General features: G+C 37.0%; 1 protein-coding gene across 4 annotated transcripts in view; it reads right to left on the minus strand.

Moving 5' to 3' along the window:
* CIB2 (calcium and integrin binding family member 2) overlaps positions 1–18,403 on the minus strand; it is a 54,872-nt gene that overhangs the window by 7,966 nt on the left and 28,503 nt on the right. For 3 of the 4 annotated variants that reach the window (XM_074916738.1, XM_074916736.1, XM_074916739.1), the window contains 3 exons: positions 11,643–11,754; positions 434–581; positions 145–340 (listed from right to left, as the gene is read on the minus strand). In XM_074916738.1, the coding sequence (XP_074772839.1) occupies positions 145–340; positions 434–581; positions 11,643–11,732 (434 nt within the window). In that variant the 5' untranslated portion in view covers positions 11,733–11,754. The remainder of the gene's footprint in view (positions 1–144; positions 341–433; positions 582–11,642; positions 11,755–18,403) is intronic. The other variant, XM_074916737.1, reaches the window with a different exon arrangement.

The following is an 18,403-nucleotide window of genomic DNA, read 5'->3' on the forward strand; positions in this document are numbered from 1 at the left end:
ACTGAATTAGGGTAAAAAGTCATCCTCCAGTGAGCTCTCTGGTAAAGTACTTATGTCTGACATTTCTTGTAGTACACTACACAATGATATCCTAACAAAATATCTGAAAAGATGAAAGAGACTATCCTTTTCTTAAAACAATACCTGAGAAAGTCCGGTGCTTTGGAGATCATGTTTTCAAAATCTGCAAATCCTAGTTTCCCATCACCATCCATGTCAGCTTCTTCTATCACTTTCTCACAAACTAGAGTGATTTCTTCTGCTGTTAGCTCTTCCCGGGTCAGTTTATTGAGGGTTTTTTCCAAGTCTGATTTACAAATGAAGTTATCTGTGTTAAAATCTAAACAATAAAAGAACCAAAGAGATCACCAACAACTCTCATACTCATTTACTTCAAACAAAAAAGGCATACAAAAGCATCCCAATACAGTACCATAGATCTTAAAGGCATAGATTGCTTTAAGCTCTCTGGGAGCCATTTCACTGAGCACAGAGAACATATCCACAAAATCATTGAAGCTCAGGCTTCCCTCTCCATCTTCTGAGAAAGATTCCACAATCCTTTCCCTGAAGGGATTCTCCTGTGAAAAACAGAGATAGATATATTTTTTAGTATTTGGAAGATCAAAACAGACTCCCTGTTAGTAAGTATTTAATTCCATGGTTGGCTCTTTGAAGACAACTTTTTTTTCTTTCAAAATGCACCTAAAAATTTACATTTGCATGCTTTAGCAGAAAGTGTCAGCAGAACATGCTGCTGCAAAGTATCGCTTCTTGCCCAGATTTTTTCAGTCCCATTGTTATTCATTCTCTAACCTGGTGCTCATCTCCTTTCTCCTGCACGGAACACATGCTTTATAAATGTTAGAGTAAAGGTACTAAGAGTGTGAAATCATTTACAGGAAGCAGGTTCCTGACAAGGTGTCAGACTGAGTCAGGAGGGTTACGTCTCCTACAGTAAGAAGCTAGCACACGTGAGCAGGGGATGACAGGAGGGGAAGGAAACCAAGAGACCAAGGTGGAAAGCCAGTGAAACAAACAGGGTCTTTATGCCTTCTGGTGGCACCTGACTGAAGGCTGGAAGAATAAATATTATTTATGAAACCACTTTAAAAAGTCAGTATCTGCATTCCACACCTGATTCATGTGGAGCCATCAATCAATCATCAACCAACCGTGACTGTTCATTAAGGATGCAAAGTCATGTCCCAGTAGAATCTTGTAGAAAAGTTTTTCATTCCGATACACACACCAGTGTCCAACTGCTGAACTGACTACAAATTCCAGAGTATTAAATGAAGTTTCATCTGCACAGGAGATAAACCTAAGATAGTTTTCCAGCACCCTACCAACCTAGCTGGTGTCAAGGCTACTCTGAATAAGATGGTATTTTAAAACCATAAACACACAAGCAAGCATAAGAAAAGCTGCTTTACTACTCTGAAGTCCAAACCAATTGTTTTTACAGTAACAAAACAACATCTTTCTCACAGCTATATAAAAACTCAAGATGAATTTGTAGCTATGTCTACAAAACTGGGAAAATAATTCAATTCAGTTGAATATGAACAATACACACAAACATCATTTGGGCTGTAAGCAGCATCTCACCAAAGCTGTTCTACAGATCTCACTCCACCGATTAACATACTGATCTCCTATAAATGTAAACAGCTTTGGTGACATATGTTCATTATTTTTAATATGCATGAAGCATTTTATCTGGCTTTAAAAGAAGCAGTATTGTGAAAGCTCAGAGCTCAATCACATACCCATTTAATTTATTCCTTTCTGTAAGTTTAACTAGCTAACAGGTATTCATAAATCATCCAATTATTTTAAATGAAATTCCATAAAACAGCTATATCTGAGAGGAAAATGACCAGAAACTTATTTTTTAGTTTACATGAATACTTTCTTGATAATTCACACATAGAACAGATGCATCTATAGAACACATTTTCTGCATACCTGTGGAGACTAAAAATACATAAGCATCGTCTACAAAGCAGAGTTATGTGAACAGACTGATGTTTTATATTTATGTAGTATCCTTCACCTTAAAGGAACATCAAGTACTTTACAAGAATTGGGCTACTTACCACTAATCTGCAGCTGCCTCTTAAGTGAAATTCAACAACTGATAAATGGTGTGCAGCAGCTTACAAGAGCTGAAGATAAAGATCACAGGGGGAACTTGGAAACATAATGAAATTTGTCACCCTCCCAGAGATAAACAGTTAACAAAAATTTTGTTATACCCTCAAATAATGAAAACAGTTTAAGGATTCTTGTTAAAAGACAAGCATAACATACAAAAGCTTAGTTTCTTTAAGTGAAACTTGAGGTGTGACTATATAGATGGATATTTCAAAGAACATCCAGTTCCTGGAAAGCAACTTTCCTTTTTTGTTCAGGTGATTGGTCAATGCATAGAGCAACACTACAGGATGACCCTCTGCAGTGTCTAGTTCCAGAATGCAAGTACAGAGAAATGGTCAGATATTTGGGTACAAAGCATGGATTGATCAAGGCCATACCACAGCCATGCACATTTGTCAAGTCATGTCACCTGGCAAATTTAAGAACAAATTTCAGTGGTCATCCCAGATGGAACTTTGAGAAACTTTTTCACAGAAGCTATACTGGCCATTCACATCCTCAGCGAGCATAACTGATTCTATCAGGTTTTTATTTAATGGTAACAAAGCACTCAGGATACATCAGCTATCTAATAAGATATCTTTGGGTCTTGGAGTTTGTGCTCTAGGACTTCTTCCATGGTAGAAATTAGTTGGAGTCTGCCAAAAGGCAAATATCCATCTAACAACAAACCATAACAGTGTGCGTGTCAATCTTCTGAGGACAGGCAAGATATGAGAAAATGATATTGAAAGCGTAATTCCCTGAGCCAATCAAGATTCAAATTCACTCCTGAATGCCAAGATCTCTCCAGTCTTTCTGGCTGAGACAATGCCCAGAAATAAGGCTGTTTTAATGGATAGGTGAAATAAGGACCACAGAGCCATACGCTCAAATGACAGCCCATTAAAATAGTCAATACCAAATTCAAATTCTCCTGCAGGGTTTGATGACTGAAGTAATTCCACAATAGGGAGCGTGCTTACAAAGGGTAGGAGATTAACGAGCTCAGTGTGCTCTGAGCTGCAGATATAAGGCTGAGCTCACTGTTCAGATGAAGACAAACCAGGCCAAATAAAAAAAAAAATTAAGAGTAGAAAAGAGAGATTCCTGAAAATAAAATAGCCTCAAAAAAGCATCAGGGTCACATCTCCAAGAGCCTCAGAATGAAAAACACCACCCCAGAATTAGCCAGATGGCTGAAAGAAAATAATTGTAAAGGGATACGTTATGATCACTCACATCACATGCATGATCTGTAGAGGACAGACAGCAGATGTGCATCTGTGGGTACTGCTAAGACTAAAGTATCTTACTTGAGTGTATGGAACTATGCCTGTTTGTGGTATGAATATACATACAGACCCTCAGCAGAAAACAACCAATTCTATTGTTTCAAATTGTCACTTTATTAATAAGGTAAAGTAAGATTAATTTGGCCTGCTTTCTTCCTAAAAGCACAGTAAAAATTGGTGTGTCTGTTGAATGCTTAATAGTAGACTGCTAAATATCAGAGTGGATGAGAAAACATGTTAGAAAAATTGTCAGTTTTATTTCTAAATTACTATATTGTTTTCTTTGGAATGAACCTCATCAGAACTAAGTGTCAGGGTGATAGTTGTAAACTGACATCTTAGAGATAGCACTGGGTAACAAACAGCGAGTGCACTGATGCAAATATTCCTATCAGCAGTGAATTTCAAACCCAGGACTTTCTGCATCAGAAATGCTAGGCACGATCTCTCAGACTGAATAAGCATATTGGAGTTGCATAAGATGAATTATCTATTTGGCATGTGAGAGATCTTGAAAATACAAGTAAATTAACAATGAATTAAACGGACCTAAGACACTTAAAGAGTTACGAACGGATCTCTAAAACCTAAATGAAAAATAAAATCTTTCCTCATATTAATTTCTTTTCTTTAACTTTCTCATATTATGTGTCCTCAGGCAGTATATCTGTGGCTTACACAATGGAAAGTATTACCTTACCTTCACAGATACTTTTCACATCCTTCCTGTAATTTCATTACCTCTGCTCTAAAGAGCACAAATTAGGGTTCCATCATATTTAAAGGAAAAGCCATAGGGGAAGGGAGTAAAGGGGGAAACAATACTGTTCCTTCCTAGATAGTTTTCCCTTAGCACTAATTGTTTAAAAAAATAATAGTTTTAAAACTGGAAACTTACAATTGCCTTGTTAAAAAGCTTTTTCTGTTCTCCACAATAAAAATGAGAGGGGAGACAGAAACAATAAAGAATTGCTACAGCTAAAACGTTGTTGTTTTGCAGATTGATGCTGCTGTAGTGACTTAAGATAATTCTCCTAAAATGTGCCATCCATCTTTTTAACGATCACTTTCTCTACTCAGACAATTTTCTACACATTTTTGAATGTCATTTGCATATATTCCATCATACATACTTGTAACACCATACATAACCATTAGTTTTCTAAGAAAGATTGCAGCTAAATCTTACAAAGTCACTTGTTATTTTCCCCTGTCCTCTAGCTTCCATCACAGGCTCTAGGAAAGCACCGGGTTATCCTTTTGCTCTATCCGTTTTGCAGCCTGACAAATTAATTTAAAGCACTGTATCCTATCTTCACAAGCTGACTGCCTTTCAGAAATAAGAGGTTGGAAGTAAAGTTGTAAGGTAAGTCAAGAGAACTAAGCTAGAGATGCTGCACAGTCATTACAGAATGCTTCTCAGTATTACATCCACAGAAACATGATGATCATTTTCTCTTTTGTATTTGAACATAAGTCCCCAACAACATTAGGGAAGATATTTAAATGCACAAAGCAGTCTACTCTGCAGACTACTGAAAGCCAGAATCCCTTTGGATGCTTTAATCAGGACTTGTTCATAACTGATCAGAAGCAAACCTTTCTCAAATTTCCGGAGTTATTCCTAAAAAAATAGATATGAACTCTTATCAGACAAACATTAATATAAAAATGGCTAAATTGTTCATTACCAGACCTCTGCAGGAGAGGCTGGTACTTTGGAAGGGAAGCATAATAAGTGCAACAGCAAATTAATCCCTGGAGCAGATAAAAGCACATTTCTTTGTTGTTTGGGTTTTTTTTCCTTTTCTTCTTCCTCAAAATCAGTATTTTTTTTTTTTCATGTGTATATTATTCATATTATCAAACTTCTCTGCAGCGCCTACAGGGTACTGATTAAGAACACCCTGCACAAACCAAGGTAAATACAGCTAAACAGATATATTTACATCTTAACATAATGATCACATTATTCTGTCAGAAAGCAGAAATGTAAGACAGTTCAGCAATGAGCTCTTTACTGAAGGCTGCACTATGGTCATGGCAGCCAAATAACCAAAGATTCTGGCTGCATACAGAACTGCTTAAATATTACAGAACATGATAGTATATCATGGAGATATAAGGCATTTAACAACTGATTCACTAACTAGAGCAGGAAACTGCAGACAATACTGGTGAAGACCACCAAGCAGGTACGTATCTGGAGTTCAACTGAGAGAAAACGGCCCTCACTTACTACACGTGGAGGGCATACAGTTGAGACACACAGTTAAAAAGAGACTTCAGAGAAGCAAGAATGGTCTGAAAGGAGTAAAACATCCCATCATAACTAAAAACAACTAACAGGATAGCCAGAGCAGGAGTGGGGACTTGGGAAGAGTATTAATGTGCTCTCTCAGGCGTCACTGCCTGTTACTTGGAAAGCTTTGAAACTGGGGACTCACTGAAATCACTTCTAAAATTCCATCCTATTAAAACTGTAGGAAGTGTTTTCATTTTATTTTGAAGCAACTCATATACATTCATGTTTAAACTTACCAAAACCAGGGTGCTAACATTGGTTCTGAAATGTGTGATCAGTTCGCTGTTCCCTGTGTGTCTGGCCTTTCTCCTGACTGATTCCCGTGCCTGCTGGTCATTCTGTTTCAGCAGTGTGTGGATTTATGAACTACCTTACTCACTGCTGCAGCTAATGACAAGGCCCGCGAGGATCAATGAAGTTACTGCATGAGCCAAAAAAAGGGAAAGCAACAGACTGTAAAGTGAATGAAACAAAAATGGTTCCCCTCCAGGAAGTCCTTTTACGACCAACTCTTGACAGCAGAATTGCTCTACGCTAGAATAACCCGACAGGCCACACACCAGTTGGAAGACTCTGACAATTAGGGACATATGTGTCACAAAGAAGATGGCCACCCACCCGCTTCCACAGATCATACGTGATCTCTGTCATCAGGTTATGTTCTCACATCTAGCTGTGTAGAAATGGCAGGGATAATGCAAGTGAAATCAGTTTTGTTTTGAAATAAAATCACTTTCGCTTTCTACATGGTCTCATACTGAACAGCATTGCTACATATTTTGCAATATTAACTGCTGCAATCTCACAGGTGCCCATATGCCCTAAAGTTAATTTATTAGATTATTGCCTCTGTAACCAAGATTGTAAAAATTATAGAACAGAGACTGCAATGAAAGAGATGGAGTAAACTACCTGTGTTAACTTCAGTGTAATGGTAGACCTAATCAACTTAAAGTATCTGCTCCTTCTTTATTTATTTATTTCCCATCCTGACTTTCAACTTTTAAGGATCATGAGTTAGTGAATAATTCATTATCAATTAAAGTGAGTGACCATCAGCATTCTTTTTCTTTGAAACACAAAAATCCTGGCTCAAAACATATGTGTGAGGCAAAGATCTTTCTTTATAGTAGCAGAATCTAATTTAGAAAAGTGCATTATTGATTCTATCCATTTGTCAGAATCTGCAATGGTATTGAGCTCAACGTTGCCAGGAACTAGAAATGTAATGTGTATATGAAAAAAGCCAGGTGCATTGAAATTATCACTAATTTTATTAGAATTCAATAGACATTTAGTTCATTTATTTCTATTTTAAGATTTAAATGTTGGCTGGTCTTCACCTTGATGAAAATTTACTGAAGAAAGAAAACACCATAACGATTTCTTTAGCAGTGTGGTCAAGTTGCAAAGGTTAGGGGTTTTTTTTCTTACTGTATGAGCTGGAGTTACTACCTAGATTACTTGGAAAATGAACTCTAGGGGAAAGATTTTCTTCCCCTTGTCCCCATCTGCACAGGTAATTGCAAAATGCTCCATGACCAGGATTGACCTGGTTTGTAACTGAGATTCTAGATGGCATTTTAGTATCTTTTAGTGTAAACATTTTGAAAGACTTATGGAGGAAGATCTAGTATCCTCCAACCAGTATTTTACTGGAAACAAGGTCACTAGCTATTGAAAGCACTTTCTCTACAAACTGCTAGAATTCCTGAAATAAAATGAGTGGTTTCACAGCACTATTTCTAAGGTTATTCCACAGCCTTACCAGACTTGGGAGGGAATTATTATAACTGACACTGAATTTTGTCCTGCTGTTTTCATAAAATCAAGTTCCATTACGCTGGAGACGTCTTCAAAAGCAGGGTCAGACAGCCTCACAGACTTGATGTGGTGCAAGAAGTCAGGTTATGATCCACTTGATTTACAGAAGTCTATTATCATTACCACCTAAGTTTGCTAAGGTAGCGAGATGTGCTCCTGTAACTTGAAATTTAATCACGGTCTGGTATAAAATTTCTGGTTTGTATCTCAGCTTAAGTACCAGGCTGTCTTGTAAGTATAGTAGTCTTCCATCTCTACAGTTTTCATAGAATGAGCTGTTCCTTAAGTGTTCAATCCTTTATCACTGAAGCTAAAAAGCATGTTTGTGATTATCATTTCTCACTTTCTTTTCTGAATTTAGTCTTGATTTTTCACAAAGCAACTATCAGCCATCTGACAGTTAAACTCTTCAGAGTCACATAACTGAGCCAGAGAATTTCGTATTGTGCTATCAAGATCCTAAAGATAATGACATAAACCTTAAGGAGTACTGACTGTCCACACTAGAAGTGCCAGTATAAGCACCTAAGACACTACAGTGAGGAATTAATTGCAGACATGTTAGAGAGATATAAAACTATTGCAGTAATGGATGAATGAATCAAAAACCTTTGAGGATGATACGTTTTATCATGAAGGTAAGAATTCAATATTTATGCATAAACAAAAACAGCAGGCGGCTGAAAACAATTAGAATACTTCAAGACATTCCCACATATATAGACATTGTGAAGCCCATGCTCTTTCATCCTGCCAGCTACTAAAAAACCTGATTATTTTATATTCATGTAGATAAGCCCATTCGTAATTTTGTTGTATTGTATTCCATACAGCACTACCTTACGTTGTCATGTACAGCTGTCCATCCAAGATGACAGCACTTCAGCAAGTCACGCAAATACTCCTGTTTCAAGATGAAGAATCTTCTTATTTTGTACTAGCTGCTAAGCTTCAAATGACCAGTTCCCTGCACCTGCTAAGAGTAGGTCTTTTGATTAAATAATCTCAGGCAAATCTCGCTGGTGCATTAAGGATAAATCCAACAGATCTAGGGATTGCTTCTAAAGGGGAAAAACCCCACAATTATATGGGAACTGTCATAATTATCAGTCCATCCAGCCCACCAGTCTAACTGGAACCAGTACCAGATAAAGCAAGAATTTAAAACAAGAAGGAGATATACACAGTGATCCTTCCTATAGTATATTCCGGGATTACTGCAATGAGCATTTCAGGGACTGTCTGAGTTAGATATTACATCCAGATCATAAAACTTAATAGCAATCTGTGGAATTCCGCTCTATAAAAGCACTTTACATATTTTTTGAAGACCAATGTTGTCTTTGCCATAAGGTTTTGGGGCAATGAGCTCCTCAATACATCCACAGGTTATGTCAGCTGTCTGTAATTTCATGTAATACTTCCTCGTCCTTGTGAAAAGTAGTGCACTATTCTTCTCTATTCACCTGTTGCTATCATTCTCATCTGATCCCATGATCTTGTAGGTAGGACAAAGACGACACACAGAAAAAGCATTCCAATTCCCAACTTTTAGCCCCATTAAGTAATATAACACTATACTTCAGAATACAGCCTAAGGGCCTAATTAGGTCTGCTTGTGCTCATAACTTCTCACAGGCTACTGATTTTGATGCCTAATTATGTCTTACATCTAATTTTAGATAATCAAGTCTGAAATCTTTATTGCTATCTCCAAATTGGACTCCATTTGAGGTAACTAAAATTTTTGCAAAGTATTAACCTTGTGTGTTGCCTAATTTCCTTATTTGCATAATAAGAAAACACAAACATTTGTGTTATACAAAACTTATGTGAAATATTTATAAGATATCTGAATGGTTTACATATAGTAAGATATTTTCTGCAATTGAATGAACTGAAAAGAACCTTTTGGCAAGATCTTTAGACGCCCTGTTTTAAAATTCCATTAATACTTCTGTAGATGCACTTTTTTCATCATTAAGTATACAAGCACATAGTTTAGGCTCTTTCATAGACATTTCAATACATTTAAACACATGCTGTTGTGAAACAGTAATGTTTTCTTGAGTGCTGCTGATACTAAAAGTTCATATAGAAACAAACCTTGAATAGCACTACTTTCATACCCTGTTCCTACTTCACACTGTGTAACATAATGGGCAATGAATAATTTTTTTTAAACTGCAGTGCCTGCACGATTTAAACATCATTAATTTTATTTCAGGTGAGATAGGGAGCTCGACTTTGCAAGCTTCAGAGGAGGGAATTACATTTATACTCGTGGCAGTCAAGGACACATACTTGGAACATGCACACAGCTGATACGAAACTATCCTGGACCTGGATTCTAATTGGGGTTGGGTTGTGCAGTTTTAGGCATTAAAAGGCAGAATAACTTTCAACCAGCTGATGAAAGAACCATTTTCCAAGTTCTAGGAACAACCTGTAGCACATCACAGGTTTCAATTTTGTAACTATTTAAATAACAGTGAAGTATATACTAATTTTGTTCCTGTACTACGCAATTTCGTAAAGGAAAGTAATTAGAAAAACAGCTATACCAAAATCCTTAACTATTAATATGTTTAATAACTCAACATAGATGCGCTATGTTGATGACAGTGGCATTTATGGCTTTTATGATAGAATGATGTCTAAAGTTTTCCTTGCATTTTTTTATTTATAAAATTTTTAAATTTATATTTTCTTTTTTATGTGTAATTTTGAAATTAAAAGCTTCTTCTTGATCTACTTTATTACAGGGACAACTCACCCTTAGAGTATAAACACTAGGATTTTGCTGAAGAATCCCATGCTTCATGTGAAAAATAATCCTAAATAATTTCTCAGTTTCTTCAGAAGCCCAAATTTCTAAGATGTACATAGGTATCTGGTAAGTCAGAGTCATAACTGAAAGATGAAAATTTTTCAGAGACCTTCTATTTAATTAAATGCTCATTTGTGTTTAATCAATAAAGTCTCCATTTATATGAAGTGCTGTTCAAACACTTTTTAACAAACATTCTTTAGAGTGAAATGTACTTCTTTTTCAATAATGGTATTGTCACAGAATCAAACATGCAGTAAGTGTGGTACTAAAGGAACAAGGAGTTCTGTGAACTTGCAATGCAATTGAAATCTCTTTCACTTTATGTTGACTTAACTTCCCCCCCAACTGAATTTATACAGCAATGCTTATACCTTTTTTCCAAATATTCAATATCTTATAACATTAAAGAAGACTTTCTAAATCATTAAAATGAAGTACAAGACCATCAATTACAAGTTTTTATGGCATTGCTCTTAAAAAGCTTAATAATACTTCATGCAATAGCTGTTTCTACATGGTGGTAATTTAAAGATGTCAGCTAATTTGCAAACATAAAAAAATAGACCGAGGCCAAAGACAACATAATGCAATGAACTGTTTTAAAAAATATATGCTAAAAATCCATATTTGTCCTGTTAAAACCACATTCAATTGTTGAATTGATAAAATAATAAAAAGAAACACAGTCTCAATTTTTTTTTTAATGATTGCTTTATGCCTATTGCTTCTCTCATTCTCCCAGTTATTTGGACTGTCTCTCCACTTCCTACCATGTCATCACTCCGTGAAAAATGAAAACTAATAATTAAGAAAAACAATACTTATTGTGCTCTTGTAGCTAAGAAGGAAGGGGAAAAATCTTTTCTTTCAATTAGCAATGTTCTCCACAGCTCTGGCAAATTTCCTAACATCACACTCAGATAAGAACTGGTTTCTAACCCGCTCTTCACACAGAGATCCCACTGGCTTCTAATCGCTATATACAAAGTGGAAGGATTGTTAAATTTAATTTTATTTCCTACTCATTTTGTTTAATATCTATCCCAACTATCTCCACAAGACAGACATCCACCTAAATATTTTCCAGTTTCTGGGGCTGGTTTTGCCCTTGAACAGTAAGTAACAGGAAGGGGAAGACCGCAGCATGCCACATTGCTTCAGGATATCAAACTCACTTGGCAAAACCTCAGTCAGATGAGCTATATAACTTAAGATACAGTTTGTAAGCAGTCAGAAGTGATACCTTTAGCTCAGGCATGTTTATTATAAGCTGCATAGGTAGTTTAACATCTGGGTCCTTTGTATAGTCCATGGGCACAACGTTTGGTGCCATTTCATGGTATCGGCCATGCAACCTGTAAACAAGCAGAAAAAAAAAAAACAGCCAATAACCATTTTTAAATAACCAATTCCATTCATACAGTAATCAGACACAAATTTGTCTTGCAGCTCTAATTATTATTATTTTTAGTGCACAAGTCTGAGCCCATCAAATTCCCATCTTTTTGAAAAAAAGAGGGCTTTGATGCAGTATCCAGCATAACTGCTCCTAACGCCAATGTGTAACTTGAGGTGAGTAACTAAGTAGTGTTTCAGGCTACCCATATGTAACATTTAAGCACCATATAGGTATGTGCACTAAAGAAGTAGGCCTGGACCAGTGTACTAACGCTGTTCACGTAATCCAGGGGTCAAATTGCAGTGCAGAATATTGGTTGCTCTGCACACACAAGGAAAAGTTATTGTTTAACAACTCAAAGACTTTTTAAGCCAGACGATATGCAACTATGATGCTACAGACAACAGTATCCTTGGGAGACCTTACTTCTGAACTTAAAAAGCCCTTTTCCTGTCAGTGCCTCACTAACATAGCAGATTTAGTCTTACGATTCTAGTACTGGCTGACACCAGCACACAGACCATTTTCCCTTCATTCCATTTCACACGGGTTTGTTCCATTCTCGGCGTGGCTTATTCATCAAATCGGTATATTTTAAAGGCAATAAGTGTTTTTCCTGAGAGACATAAGTCAAACATTCATAAACCTCGTTTCACTCTCTAAAGCTTGTTTATCATGCTAACAGTATTATGCTGCAGTTTTCTAAGGGAGCTGGGAAAAGAAGAGTCAAAGCCCATGAAACATAAGTGGTTCTAAAGCTTTAGAAGCTGAATACCAGTAAGTTATAAAAACTGTCTTGCTCTCACGCACAAGCTGTGCAAAAACTGCACAAATGTTTCTACATTACTTCCAACTGTTAATTGAATTAACAAGTGTTAATCCTATCCTTTATTTCCTATCTCCAAATATTCTAGTGAATGAGTGCAAGAGCATAGCCCAAAAACCAAGAGAAAACAGCAATATGTAAAGACAACATCAAATTAAGCAGGATGTAAATTTTAAAACTATCTTAGCACATTTGTTCTCACTGGGATGCTCACTCAAACTTGAGGTAGAAACATTTCAAGTAAAATGGGTATCCAATTCAAACTCACCGATGGATCTCAAATTCTGAGTGCTCAAACTGCCTGGTAAGTAAAAACATTACCTGTCTAGAAGCAATTCATATATTGGAGAAATTAATTCTGCTGATTTTCTAATTTTACTGATTCTAGTGATATCTCATTCTAGCGGACAAGTATCTAGAATCCAAGACTCTGTCAAGTATCAGCACAAAAAGGCTGGAGAAGGAACACCTGTATCCTAGTGCTCAAAGATAAGTCAGAGATCAATGTATTTAGCATGAACATACGACCTGCCAGCCCTCTATGAAATACTGTATGTGTAAAAAGAACACGAAGGAAGATTAGGTAGCTGCTGTTCACCAAAAACTTGAAAAATGTCACGTACTATAAAATGTAATTTTTTTCTAATGTGAAAATTTTGTCTTATACCTAATTCATAAACTGCTTAGGGCAGAAAGTGGTCATTTTGCTGTGCCTTACATACTAACACAGAGCATTCTGATCTCTCATTAGGTCATACGTACTACTTATATGTATGAAAAAGCTATATTTATTATTTTGTGACTTATTTTCATTTAAAAAAACAAGCCTGCCTGCTCACTAGGTACACTAACAATTACAAACCTAGAGTAACATGCTTTAAACAGCAGAACATAAACAAACCAGTAATACAGGAAGTAATGCCTCAGCAACCCCTTCTTTCCAGCTTTGGCTTCAGCAGCCCCTCAGTCTGCCTCACAAGCAACTGAACTACTTCAGAATAATGTGGGTAATTAACTTCAAAACCTAGGAGAAAATAATCTACAGGCATCTCTTTTCTCAGCACCTCTTTGGTCATCATTACGATATGTCACAAGAACATCAGAAATGGAACACAGAAACATGTTTTGTCCGGATCTGAGGAAACTAATGTCTTTACACTGTGCAGCAATACATTGTGCCATACAGGAAATTAAATATCCACTGATCTAAGCATATTTCAGCTGCTTACCACAGCTACCCTGTCATTTCATAAATACTGTGTAATTCAAGATTCAATAGTAATTTCCCACTCCAGCAACTGATTTCTTAGTAAACAGCAATGCCCATAAATGCCCATAAATGCCCATAAATACATTAGAAAAAAAACGCTTAAAAGCACTTAAAGGAAACCTTTCAAATCAAACATCCATCTAAGGATTTTTTCTTTTAAAGCTAGAATACTGAAATTCTGTTCTAGTCTTCCTGAAAATAAAGCATTTGTCACTGGAGCAGCGTGACCATCGTGGGCAACATTTCAAAACATATTAGCTGTCAATGCTGCTTATTTTAACTGCCAAGATTTTCTTCTCTGCTTTCTCTAGTATTGGACTTTTCTGTCTTTGCTCTGTCTCTTCCAACAGGACTATGAATACAGACACTGAGTTGGGCATCTTGGAGGAATTCTCCATAATGTCTTTCAGAAGACACAGAGTGAAATTATCTGTGTTTCATAGTTTACTAAGCTTGTTATATTAATCTAAAATGCAAGTTATGGAATTTCTGTTAGTGTTCAAACCAGAAATCTTAACAAACCTCTTGTTTGTAAAAAAAAAATAATATCTGGGTCAATTTCTATGGGAACAAACACATGACAGAAGTCTAAAAATCTTGTGGGAAAGTATCTGTTACTGAAATACAAGCATATCACAAGAATAAGCAAATACCTGTTAATAGTAGCAAAAGAGACAGCCACAAAAGTGTGAATTTGAAGTTACTTTAAACTGGGAATAACACAGTGCCACAATAGAGACTGAATACTAAGATAACAAATAAAAAGTACTTATTACAGGTACATAAAGAAGCACTTCATTGTCACTGTGACTCACAGTGATCAGTACTGTTTTGACAGAAATATTAAAGCTTCTTATGATGCTCACTGAATTCTGTAAGAAGTTTTGAAACAGTATCTACAGAGCAAGCAGTATTATTCTAACACAAGAAATACGCCTGTAAGGCACGACAGATTGCAATGCTGTCCCAGATGTCATTTGCTGTGAAGCACCAATCATTTCAATGATGGAAGCTTAGAGGGAGAGAGATGAAAGAGAGGGCACAGCCACAGCTCTTACCAGCTGCCCACCGACATTCCTTTTCTCTGGACAAAGGTTTAGTCTCTTCATAACATGCAATATCGGTGCAAAGTAAACCCATCATTTCTTGCTGACAGAATTCACCACCTTATCCACAGAAATGAAAAAACCCTATTTATACTGAAGTTAATCCAGACTCTCCAGTAGCTGAAAGGAGGATCTGATATTTCAACTGGAAGGTAGCGTGTTGTTAATTGCAAAGCACTTAGAGCAGTTAGGTTTTGTACTAGATCTTAGAACTGCCTTTCTTGTCCCACAGATACCAACTAACTCGCATCTTCTAGTGTAAGGCCAACTCCTGTTTTACTGTGGACAAGGCACCTATAGCATGTTCACCTGATGGCATCATAGTAAGTACCATTACCCAGACTGATGCATTCTCTCTTGTTGTGCTTCTACTACTTCTGACAGAGTTTTTGCAACTCCTTCAAGAAAATTTATACTATCCTAGCACATTTTCACCTCCATACAATGTAAATACACTAATTTCAGAAAGTGCCCCTCAGAAGGGATTAGGTTTTAGCTAAAAACATTGCCGAAGGACACAGAATAAAAACACATTCCTTGAGTTTCCTGCCACAGATTATAACAGAACTAATTCCTCTTTTCTTTTCTTACAGACGGAAGCATTGCACTGGAACACCACAGCTGCTGACGGAACTCAGTGTTTAGAATCAGAAAATGAAATGCATGCCCAGGGGCAGGAGATGGGGAAAACCAAGCAAAAACACGAACTCCCCATGCCAAACATCTTTACTGTAACATATATATCCCCCTGCCTATACATGTTAATACGTGTGGTTTCTACACCTGTGATTTTTCAGAAATATCCACAGTGCAGACAATATTTATTTTTCAGAAACCTGTTAAGATGGTATGTTCCAAAGTTCATCCATTCAAACTTAAATTTTTTATCTCTGCAGATGAGGAGAAAGGAGTTGCCAGGGCCTAGTAACTAGACAGCCTTCCAGCACAATGTCTCAGGCTCAGCAGGATTCTGCTAGAATTAGCAGGAAGGCAGATGAGGGACACAGAAATGTGCAAGTAATTAACAGCAGATTTGAAGGCAGGTCTGATATCCTGTTCTCCTCCCACTAACTCTTCCATTAATTAATCAAATCTCTCAAAGATCTGTAAGTATAAGAGCTTTCCACCTGAGTGGATTTCACACTGGAGCATCCAAATGAGTCTGCAGGAAGTGGCTGTGATCCAACTCCTGCAAACTAAATTGCAGCAATAAAATAGTCTTTCACATGCTTTTATCTACAAGGATCCTACAACTCTATTTGTGATAGCCTCATATGGCATGATTAGCTAATATCACAATGAAAAAGGCCATAAGATTTCTCTCGTTTATGTTCCACAACCAACATATGTTGCACAAGCTCCATTGTCCTTTATAATAAAACAAACAAAAACCCCAATCAACTGAACAACATGGAAAAATAGTTACACCTTTTCCCACTAAAAGCTCTTTATGCTGGAAAGTTCTTCAGGGACACCATGCACTGTTTTATGACAAACTGAATTGCCAGTCTCCCAAATGCCCAGATTTTGTAGAAGACAGGTTTAAAATATAATAGAGCAGCCTCAGCTTCTTACGGGATTCTGAGAAAGCCACATCTCAGCAAAACACAGTCCCTTTTCCATGAGTTTCAGCAACACTTTTGTTTACTTAAGTAATCTACATTACACTGGGCGAGTACTTACTTCTTGATAAGGAAAATGAATGTATTTCTGATCAATTATTCTATAACACAATGTAAGGATCAGTAGACATAAGCATTATTTACACCCATAAAGCTCCTGCCTGATGCAATACATCACTACATCAATTTGTCATACCACTGCCACACTTGGACCAAGTACTATGACCAGTACTGTGAGGCAGACTCAGTAACCATCTCCCAAATGCTGCACTCACTGGCACTGCACAGATTATTGACTGTTCTGACACATCTCTCAGTGGCATTAATTACTAATCGTAAATGGAAAATAAACAAACCTCTGTGGTAAAGGATCTAATATTTCTCCTGCTCTTAATAGAAACAGAAGGCACTTCAGGTGACTTGAACACATCAGGAGCAGCTGTGACCTAGAGAGGAAAGGCTTTTTCTCCTTATACTCAGCATGCCCCTCAACAAGTGTAATACTTGGAAATAACCAAAAGCTGCTTTAGCTGTCTCCACTTGTCACAGCAACATTTATGTCTTGTCAGGATGATACAGTGTGCTTCCCATTTGCTAGTAGCCATGGTTAGTAATTGTGTTACTAGCTATAGTTACTACACATACGGGACAATTATGAGGTTTTGAAGCTTGGTCAAGTGGGACTTTGAAGTGTGGTCAGTATGACCTTGATTAGCAAGAACAAACTCATAAAGAGGCTTTGATCTCCAAACCTTGGAAATACATAGAATGTTCTGGACCACAAAAAAAACATCTGGGATTGTGTTGAGGATAAGTTATTTGACAACCTGGCAAAGCAACTATTCACTTAACTTGGCAATGAAACTAACTTTTCAGTGTCCTGAAAGTGAACTATCTTCATTATATTAATAATACTAAAAACCACACTCACATGACAAAGACCCCTGCTCAGGTTAAGACTCTTTTCCTGAGCATGTGTAGTAGTTGAAGCATTAGGTAAGCCATATTATAATTGTATGCTAATCACTAACCAACCAGTATCTAATAGGTGTGTTATGGAAAAGTAACTTCTGATTTTTGTGTATAAAAGGAGCATGAAAACCTGCTGTTGGTGTGCCTGATTTGTGGAAAAGTCCACCGAGCACCCAGGCCTGAATAAATACAGTATCTCTCCCGGGCTTGTTAAGATTGTGTTATTGCACACCAGGCACAAATCTACTTTTGAGATAACAAGGGGAGCAATGTTTTTGTGGTGTTGTCTAAAGGCTTTGCAGCACTGTCTGAACACATACAGATTTCGAGAGGCTGCCATTACCGTATACAGACCGTTATGTATATTCAGAAGCCCAGGACCTGCAACCAGCCTCACTGTCTTTCCAGTAATGACTACAGATCCTGCAGTGATATTTGCTTCAAAGAAATTCTTCTAGATGCATGAAGAAGCATCTTCCCATTTCCGATGTGCTATCTTTTTTGCCAGGATACCTTATTTATTCTGCATTGAAGAAGACAAAAAGCTGGCAGTGTTTACTGATTCCACAGATAAGAGTGGGAGGGAATATAGCGACAAATTTAATGACAAATTTAATTTACTGATGATGCCCTGTTGCCACAGATTTTGGTATATGTTTAACCTTAATGTACCATATCCAAGGATTCAGGCTGTGATTCTGTATCATTTTAATCCAGTCTAAACCCAAACTGCTGATCTACCTTGCAGAAATGTCAAGCCAGTCCACCTACCCACTCACCTCCCATGCATAAGCACTAACGCTTAAGAA

Source organism: Athene noctua, chromosome 13, assembly GCF_965140245.1.
Source record: "Athene noctua chromosome 13, bAthNoc1.hap1.1, whole genome shotgun sequence".
NCBI classification, from domain to species: Eukaryota; Metazoa; Chordata; class Aves; order Strigiformes; family Strigidae; genus Athene; species Athene noctua.